Source organism: Nymphaea colorata, unplaced genomic scaffold, assembly GCF_008831285.2.
Source record: "Nymphaea colorata isolate Beijing-Zhang1983 unplaced genomic scaffold, ASM883128v2 scaffold0624, whole genome shotgun sequence".
NCBI classification, from domain to species: domain Eukaryota; kingdom Viridiplantae; phylum Streptophyta; class Magnoliopsida; order Nymphaeales; family Nymphaeaceae; genus Nymphaea; species Nymphaea colorata.
The window spans coordinates 25,485-35,441 of record NW_022205130.1 but is presented as its reverse complement, the minus strand read 5'-3'; the positions used below and the strand labels follow the sequence as shown (position 1 = coordinate 35,441).

The 9,957-nt window shown below is 38.5% G+C and overlaps 1 protein-coding gene across 1 annotated transcript; it reads right to left on the bottom strand.

The window, feature by feature from the left end:
- Positions 1-1,179: 1,179 nt before the first annotated feature.
- On the bottom strand, positions 1,180-3,270 carry LOC116245285 (uncharacterized). Its single transcript, XM_031616920.1, has 4 exons — positions 3,205-3,270; positions 2,290-2,415; positions 1,684-1,760; positions 1,180-1,573 (listed from the first exon to the last, which is right to left on the bottom strand). The coding sequence occupies exons 1-4, from the start codon at positions 3,268-3,270 to the stop codon at positions 1,180-1,182; spliced, it is 663 nt and encodes a 220-aa protein (XP_031472780.1).
- Between the last annotated feature and the right edge of the window lie 6,687 nt (positions 3,271-9,957).

The following is a 9,957-nucleotide window of genomic DNA, read 5'->3' as shown; positions in this document are numbered from 1 at the left end:
ACCCAACCCCAACCCCAACCCAACCCCAACCCCAACCCCAACCCCAACCCCAACCCCACCCAACCCCAACCCCAATATAATAGTACAATACACATTCATATCGATTCCAAACCTCTCCTTTCGCAAGGTATCCAAGTTATGAAAGTGCATTATCATTAATCTCCTATAATACTCAAATTGTAGCCTTCTACAATCATAATCAAATGATAAACTAACTTCCTCCCTCACCATCCCCCAGGAGCTATTCTGCATCCGGCACGCCCAGTCCAACTTCAACAAGGGCTACCTGCACTACAAATCCGCCAACAATCTCAGTCTCAGCTGGTACGAATGCATCCAAATCGAATAGTTCAATCGGCTTGTCGCCTACTCCAAGGAATACATCGATTGCGGCATCACCGAGGAGGGGAAGGAACAGTGCAGGAAAGCCAGGTAGGCCATGGAGAAAGAAACTGTTGATATCGTCTTGGTCTCGCCGCATCTGCGGGCGCTCGAAACCTGCCGTTAGATCTTCGGATAAAGCAAAGTCAAAGTGGAAGTCCACCCTCTGCTCGCCGAAGTGTTCAGGTTCTCCTGCGATATCAGCAACCACATAGAGTAAAAAATGAAGGCATTCCCCGAGTACGATTTCAGCTTCATGAAGGACCACTCAGAACTGTGGTTTCTTGAGATCCTCAGCGACCACCTCAAGAACACCTGCAATTAGCATCTATAACGCGAGAGTGGACTTACCTACCAGCAAAAACAGGAAAAACTGCTACACCTGCTGCAATCGAAGGTGGTATACGAGTCTCCACAGGAGCTGAGGGACAGGGCGTGGAAGATCAAGGAAATGCTGGACTAGTACAGGAAGAAATACAAGAAAATTGCCATAGTGAGCCACTTCTAATTGCTATAGTCGCTGCTAGCCAAGAGCTACAACGAGATCGGAGAGACCAGCGAGCTGCAGATGATCCCCAACGCAATCCCCATCAGAAAGTCCATCGACGAGCTGCTATCGGTCAAGTGACGAGTGATCTTTACAAGACCAACTATATATTCTACTTCGCATTATTGCCTGAATTAATCTTAAAGGTAAAACCACTCAAATCATCAAGCGACCGCCATTATCACCTCGTCAGCAGTCATTTCCTCCGAGATGTCCAGGGGGGATTGCGCTGGCAGGGAGAGAGGCATCACCTAGGCTAGTCTCTTCTTGGCCTCCTGCTCCTTGAAGAAGCAAGCCCGGCAGACAGGCTTGTACATTTCCGCTCCTCCGATGAGTTCCACTTGCTTGCTCTCCACTATCCTCTTGGTGAAGGCGGCCTCGTTGGTGCAGTAGACGCAAACCGCGCACAGCTTGCTGACCTTCTCAGCGAGGGGGATGAGGTTGATGATGTTGCCGAAGGGCTTGCGCTCGAAAGTGCCGTCCAGGGCGGAAACCAGCACGATCTTGTCCTTGTTGGCCATCATCTCGCAGAATTCCACGATCTCGGTGAAGAACTGGCCCTCATCGACGCCGATCACGTCGTAGGCCGAGCAGAGCTCCACGATGTCCATGAGTTTGGAGGTCTTCAACGCTTTCTTGGTGACTCTGAGTGGAAAGATGAGTACCGATCGTGGGTGGCCATTTAGTCGGCCTGGGTGTATCTGTTGTCGTGGAGGTAGTTGATGACGATGCATTTCTTTTTGGCGTGTTCGAACCTGCGTATTTTGCGGAGAAGTTCTGAGGACTTGCCCGAGAACATGGGCCCGTAGATAATCTCGATGGAGCCGGTTTCCTGCATTCAAACGTCGAATTATTTATAAAGATGAAATGGAGGGTAATAATATTTGAATGCAGGGGTTTATAATTAACGGTTTTATCCTATTAGATATTTAATTTATTCTTGATTATAAAGTGGAGGGAAAACAGGCCCATCGCATAAATATGGAAATGGAATTTTTTGATATGAAAATAGAGGGATGGGTTTGGAGGGTAGCATAAGAAAGTATTATATTTGCGAATTTGGCAAAAGATGAGGAGAACGGTGATTTAGGTATAGTCTTCCAGCAGGGGGCAAAAATAGATGGTAAGGAGTATGTTGGCGTTTCCCCATTTTTAAAAGTTATTATTTTCTAAAAATAACAGTTCGCATGATGTACAAAAAACCAACACAACCTCCAGCCTCGCTCTCCAATCCCTCCACCAGAAAAACAACCAAACAGTCCGAGAAACCGACCAGCGGATCCATCGACAAAAAGAACGAAACCGGCAACACATAATTCAAAAATAAAGAAGAGCAATTATTGGCAATGGTCAAAGAGTACCTCCAGATGGGCGGATATCTCAGAGCCTTTTAAACCCTGAAGAATGAGAGACCGAACATCAGGGCCAAGGTGCAGCTCAATCACCAGCAAGCAAAGGCATAGCTCGATAAAAACCACATCCTCCAGCTGTTCGAAAAAGGATCAAGAGACTAGTTCTTCAAGCAGACCGCAAAGCTCTTCCACAATGCCGATTAACCCACGAAGAAGCTCGAGTTTTAGCTGCACGTATACTTTTGCATCTATAGCATCCACCCCTGCCTGAAGAAGCAGCCCACCATCGACAAGGGCAACGCATAGGCCTTCAAGAGATATCTAGACACTAAAGGATCAGATCTATCGTAGACTAGCGAATATCTATCCTTTTTCGCTTTGCCATTCATGCCCAAACCGCAATAGCACAAGGCACTAGCTCACGTCTTCACGAAGGAATGGATAGCAAGGCTCAAAAACAAACTTGTCGAGGAATTGGCTTCGCACCTGAAGAGTTCAAACAGCTTCCAGAGCAATCAGGCGAGAAAGGTCAGCCAACTTCAAGAAATGTATCACAACTCAATCCAATCCATCAACTCGTCAAGAGATTAATATAAGGAGAATTGCAACCATTCCATGGAAATATAGCATCTCAAGAAAGAAAACAACTAACTGAGGATTATCATATAAAACTACCAAAAGAAATTCGAAGAATTCACCTAATCATCCAAACTAAATCTACTGTAATCCAATCAAAAATGGTTCAACTTTAGCAGGGAAATTTTCTTAATCGCCAAAAAGCATATAAAGTAAGACAAAGTCAAGCTGATAGAGAAATACAACTCTTTCTTTATCGGCAACATCGATGAGCATATCTAAGCCAACTAAATTTCCCTATTCGATAAGAATTCATATATGAATGAAGACCTATCGATGACCCCTGACCTCTCCAAGCAGAGGATAGCCTTGAAACGCCAGGAAACCATGAACCAAAATTGCCAAATCGACCATGTCAGGATAAGAGGAATATTTTTATTGGGAAACCACCATGAAAAAGAAACATAAATATGCATGATCCTCAAGGCTCTCAAGAAACGCTATACAAAGAAAAAGGAATTCGCACAGAGAAGATAGATCATGATCGAATATTCCAGAGCCGATGTCTGTGGCATGAATGAGGAGAATTATATCATCCAGAAGAAACTTCTCTTCGACAGTGGAGAAAAAGTGAAAATGTAATAATCTTATAACCTAGTCTCTACCTTAAATTCATGGAATTGCTCACAACCGATGCCCTCGGACTGAAGTATTTGACGAAATCCAAAAAACTTGTCTAGAATTTAGTCGGAATTCTAAGCATCGAGCATGAAGATAGCCGATACAGAAAACCCGTCCTTGGCATTCTCCAAAGGATATCTTTTTCGAAGACTCCAAGAATGTTGATGATAAAATTGGGCATAATTCCCATCATTTTCAACATCTTCAAAAACTAAGGATCCTAAATCTCAGATTTCACCATACAATTTTCGATCGCTACTTGGATGAACCTCAGCCTGAAGAAATAAAGCTTCCCCGATTTCGAGAAGTATAAAAGCGAGCTCATTTCGATTGTCATGTAGCAAATGATAAGCCCAAATTAAAACATAAGGGACTATATAAACGGAACCATCTTCTTGCTCCTGACCTCGAAAGAGATAAAAAAGGAAGCCCTGAAGCAAAAAATGGATGAGTTTATCAAACACTTGATTGAACTGAATAGCTAGAATGTGTGTGTACAGCAATGCACCTACATTTTGGATAGATTGACAGGAAAAGAGGAAGATAGCTTAGCCAATAATGATGACTCTGACTCATAGGAGGAATAAATTGATCCTGAGGAGTTTGGAGAAGAATAGGACGAATAATTGAGTGAATCCTCATAGGACACCTTCGACGAAGAGATGGAAATTGCAAACGGATAGGAATTTCTCATCAAAAACTATGCATTATTGGGCCCATAGGCCATGCGAGAGCAGCTTCTCACCAAGTCAGTCCTCGACTAGACGTCTAAAAGATTGAACAACATGACAACTTCGATCAATAGATCCAGAAGACTGGACAACATCTTCATGGGAAAGGGAAACATCACAGTTTTGGAACCGTAATTAGGCAATATTCTTAATAATAAGAAATGAATGATTAAAATTATTCACATTTTGCAATTCTTTTATCATGGAGTGGCATATAAACGATGAACATGGTTTCAAACATTTTCCTTCTGTTTTTTGATGTGTATTTCCAATTAATGATCAAAATAAAAATATAAAAGTCCCGAAAAAAGGAATGCACTCGAGGCATCAGTAGAAGCCAAAATAAGACGAATTTGGAGCAGAGCCTTCATATCAAATAAACACGGGGAAGGTGATAAAGGGTCATAAACTCACAATGAAAGACCTTATCCAAAAGCAAAAAATCAAATCGAAAAATTCATCACCGACAAATAAACATAGAGACTTTCAGCAGTTCGATACATTGACACCCAAAAGTACGCAAGATATCATTCGTAGTGACAGATTATTGCGAAAAATACAAAGGACTTTAGACACTAGATGACTAAGAATCACTCTATAGATTCATCACGTACCAAAGAGAGAAACAATCAAGGGAATCCGCAAGAGGAATCAAGCTTTTCAGTTGCCAAAAGAGAGGAGATGCTTTCGATGACGATAGTTACATCAACAATCACATATCCTTTACTGCAAGAAACTCAAAAACAAGCCAATCACACCGAAAAAACTATTCCTCTATCGGCAATACTCACAACAAGACCATTTCCTACGAGAACCAAACTTTAAACGCATAGAATCAGATCACTTTCATGTCAGATAATTTGGGAAAACGGATGAACTAATATCTCAACATCATTCTCCAAAAGAAGGAAAAAGCTTAGATGGTCATCAAAGAAGATGAGATCAAAGAGGAAGCCGAATTATACAAATTGAAAAATGAATTGATCAATCAAGTAAGAGTTATCGACAAACAGTCGAAGATAAAGTCGAATAACTTCTATAGACAGATGAAAAAAACAAAAAGGAATAGAATTCTAAGTGCACAGACCATAGCATCTGAATCCGTGAAATCCAATGAGCTGGTGAAGTCTCTTATGAGAAAAACCGCAAAAGAATTTGAGCCAAAAACCCACTTAATAGTTAAAAGATATTCTTGAAAAGCTTTTCAGCGAAGGTAAGAGAAAATAGCAAAAATCAACAGAGCACCACTTCTAAATCATTTTATTCCAAGCAAATCGGATAAAGAGAATCATCCGTGTACGATCTTGACAATGTCCTTACTCTTATCTACCAAAAATGAACACACATCCCATCATTCATAGGAAAATAAATGATTTCTGCATTCTATCCTTTTATAGTTAGCCAATTTTATATTTTGATTTAATTCTGGGTGATATTAATCCAAAATGAGAAACATCATGTCCCGCAATCCTTTTACTGGCGAGATTAAAGAGCAAATCTCATTCTTCACCGAATAAATGGTGGAGCGGTGCTTCGAACGCACCTCAAACGCCTTCAAATTGCATTCAACTCGGACCTCCAAGGACAAAATGACGATGATCAAGTAGCTGATTCCGCAAATATAAAGAAGGAAAAACGAAATATCAAGACTCATCACTTTCTAAACAGGAAAACCAATCATATAAGCTGAAAATTAAGTAAAGCAAGCACTAAGGATTTGTGACTACTATAGCAAACATTCTGAAGCCATTCTTTCTACCAATGTCAAATCAACTGCGAAAAAGAAAACACTTATAAAGTATATGCCAACTGGCACGGTTTTATGCATTTTACCTTTTGTCAATCCATTTGCATTAACCTTGTATAATACTTTGCCCCAAATATTGCTTGGAAATTGCGTTATGGTAAAAAGCACAGCAACCACTCCAGGAATAGGGAAGCTGGTTTAAAAATTGATGGTAAATGCAGGCTTATAATCAGGAGAATATCAAAATTGCTTTGTAAGTCGTGACCAGGTGGCATCAATCATAAGTAGAAATGAAATAGTCGGAGTAAACTTCACAGGATCGACATTAAATGGTCGTAACGTTGCTGAAATCGCTGGAAAATATCTAAAAAATACATTACTCCAGCTAAGCTCTAACGATTCTTTGATCATCATGTAGGATGCTGATCTAAATTTAGCCTTGTAAAATGTGATGAAAGTTGGATTTTTCAACAGTGGGCAAGGAGGATCCAACCCAAAAAGAATAATAATCATGCAAAATCATTATGAATCCTTCAAGAATAAGTTGATTGAGAAAGCAAATTCTATGAAATATGGCGATCCACTTTAGAAATAGACTCAAATAGGTCCTTTATCAAGACTTGACATACATGAAAAGATTGAAGAACAACTAAAGTCCCTACCGCCATCATATAAGATCATTTACCAACGGTCAGGCATTCAGAAACCTTTCTTCCCTATAACAATCGTATAAGCTGGAGCCTAAAGATATGATGAATAGATCATAGGCCCAGTTTTCATCTTATACAAAGCTTCCACAAACAACTAAATCATCTAAATAGCGAATAAATCACGATATGGAGGCAGTCACTATATTTTTAGCGCTAAAAAAAGCGAATAAATAGCTGATAATCTGCAAGGAGGATCAATATATATCAACCAAACAGCCAGCATCAGTAGTTATATGCCAAAAGGAGGAATAAAATTGAGCGGATATGGTCGGGAAGGAGGACAAGAGGGCATTCGAAGATTCGCTAACATCAAAACTGTATATATAAACTGATTATTTAACTATATTTAACTTATTTATCCTTTGATTAATAGTCAAATTTGCTATTATAATCATATCAACATCGCAAAAAATGGAGGACAATCCCATAATGACAGCATAATAGATGAGAAAAGTATTCTTGCCTCAATAACTGGTAAGCAAGTGTGAGCATCAAACATAATATTATTCATTTTTGACAAGCAAAGGATTGATAGTGAATCCCAAAGTATCCCTTTCGATCTTTCATCTTAAAAATGGGCTTCCGTTTATCGGTATGGCTGCAAATGAGCAAATAAATGCAGGTGAAATTCTTATCAGAGTACCATAGGATTTGATCCTTTCATCAGTGAAAGCCACGCTTGAACCAAAGCTAAAATAAATCTTTCAGCACAAATTCTTTATTGGTAAGGGGTAAAATTGGTAGGATAGAGCTATTGTTGTCTATTGCATGTTTCTACTCCACCAAAAAGATGAAAATAATCCTTGGTATCATATGATTTGCAACTTTCCAAAATAATGCGACATTGCATGTTTTTGGCCATAGGAGGAGCTGAATACTTTTAAGGACCTTACTATGATATCTGCTGCAGGGATTGACCTTAGATCTTTCGAATAATAATGGAAATAATTCGAATAATGCCAAAAATAGTATCCGATTCTGCAATAAAAGGAGTTCAATTACGAAAACTACAAAAACATTTTCATCAATTTAACAAACAGATCATTCGGTAAGAGTCTAAGCTTTGTTTCTCTTGTACCTTTTGCTTAATTTTTCAATCATCATTGCTCAAAAGTTTACTATACAAGCGAAAAATAGAAGAAAACCGAACTGAAAGATGATGATATACCTGATGATTAATCATCAATCGGTAGCTACGAGAGCAATCAATACATCGAAGAAGGATAGTTTCAATATGATTCCGTCGAAGTCACGCCTTATGATTGGACAGTCGATGAATCTTTTGATCTGATTAAGGAAGAAGCGGAAAGTGTAAAATCTGAAGTTACTCGAATCATGAATTTGCTGGAAAATGAGCTGAATTGGGAAGATTTTACTGTCCTTTTTGTTGGACATCTAATGTACAAGCTAAAGATCATTGAAAGAGAGTATCTTGCTGGAAGAAAACCTTATCAAAGAACTGAATTTTAGCTAAAAATTGTGGAAAAAAGCTTCAAAAACTATAGAAATAAAGCTATTGAGTATTACCAAACAACTAAGAAAAAGGATTATTTCAAATTAAAAGAAGTTAAGAAGCCACTTACTTCGGTTTAAAGCTTTACTTTTCCAACATATAAAAAATAATATGAAAACTTGGTGATAAGGACAAGCAAATTCGATAAATTTTAGCCAAAAAATCAAATATTTTTCAGGTACGGTCGCAATTCCAATCGTTCACTTCTACTAAGATATGGATTCGCAATTTAAGGAAACAAATACGAGCATGTTTGGATATCTTTTAGCATCATTCAATGCGTTCAAGACTTTCCCGATATCTTATCAAAAGTTATCGAGAAAAAGTTATCCCTTATGAGGAAGTTCAAAATCCACCATCACATCTTGAACATGGATCTCATCATATTCTTCAGGCTGAATAGTTGGAGCTTCTACCATTAGCAAGCCGTGGACTAAATTTTCCAAGTCTTTGACCTTCAGAAATAAATCATCATCTTAGAGCAAATCATATCGATCCTCGAAGGAAATGTCGATATGTATGATGGATAATACGATCTAACAGATAAATCGTTGACTTATCATCAATACTTCATAGCAATTTATCATAAAGAAAAACTATGCATTATCCAGAAACAAATTGCAATGATAAGGAAGATAATTGAGATAATAAATGCCATCAGTGAAGGCCAAACAAAAGAGGAAGCCACAAGCAAGCTTTCAAAAAGCTAAAGAAAAATCCTGAATAATTATATCGAGTCGATTCAAGCCTGATTTCTCATATTGATGTTTTTAAGATAATTATTACAATAGATCATATAGATCAACTGAACAATCTGGTCTTTTGCTGCCTGATAGAAAGTCTTTTGAAGAGGTCAATGAATTCATTTGAAAAGTTAAAGCTTTCCATAATGTTTTCGATTTAGTTTTCACGATGAGTTTGCTCTATTTGAATGTAGTTCAGTCGAAGCTACTCTTAGACATTATCAGCCTATGTTTGAGCCTTATTGCTTGACCTTTCATGCTTCTTTTTATCTTTTGCAGTTACGTTTTCGAGCTTTTTTATGACATTTATCTAAAAAACATCACTGATAATGATGAAAGTTTTTCCACTAATCTTCGATAGCTGGTTAATAAGTGCCAATGACAAGCTAACTTCCTCCTAATACTGTGTCCCTTTGATCAGCTAATCAAACAAGATCAAGCTTTTCGCATTCTTGTGAAGCACATTATCCATCACATTCTTGAAATGGTAAAGTTCTAACTGAAAATGACTCAGATTGGACTCTATGCTTTAGACCAAGTGTATCTTGCTGAGGAGAGTATGATAAATGTCTGTTTTGAAGCTGACTGCAGGGACAAAGCATCCGATTTGCGTGAGAATTGTAAGGTATCCGATCGAATAAAGTATGTTCAGCTGCTAGAAGGAGTTTGATTGCTTCTCGAATATCACTATCTTCTTTGGGCTTTTAACATGTAAGTTGATCTGGTCTGAAACCTGATACTTACTCTATATCGTCCATACTGTCTTCAAGCCTTATAATATGAGTTCGTTGGAATCCTTACTCATGATTGGCTTGGTAAATTTGACCATGTTGTATCTTTTGATGAAACCGACGAAGGAGATGATCATATCTATCACTGACATCTCGTAGTTTATATCGAACAAGATATCGATGTTTCTTTGGATGTCTTCGATAATGCTTATGAGAAGATTCTAGGAGAGTAGAATTAGCTTCTT

Bases quoted from the DNA above. Each gene is read 5' to 3' on its own strand.
- LOC116245285 (XM_031616920.1), bottom strand. From the start codon at position 3,270: ATGGTCGATTTGGCAATTTTGGTTCATGGTTTCCTGGCGTTTCAAGGC. The intron at 2,416-3,204 runs GTCAGGGGTCAT...TTTTTCGAACAG, and splicing joins GCTATCCTCTGCTTGGAGAG to CTGGAGGATGTGGTTTTTAT. The intron at 1,761-2,289 runs GTACTCTTTGAC...GTTTGAATGCAG, and splicing joins AGATATCCGCCCATCTGGAG to GAAACCGGCTCCATCGAGAT.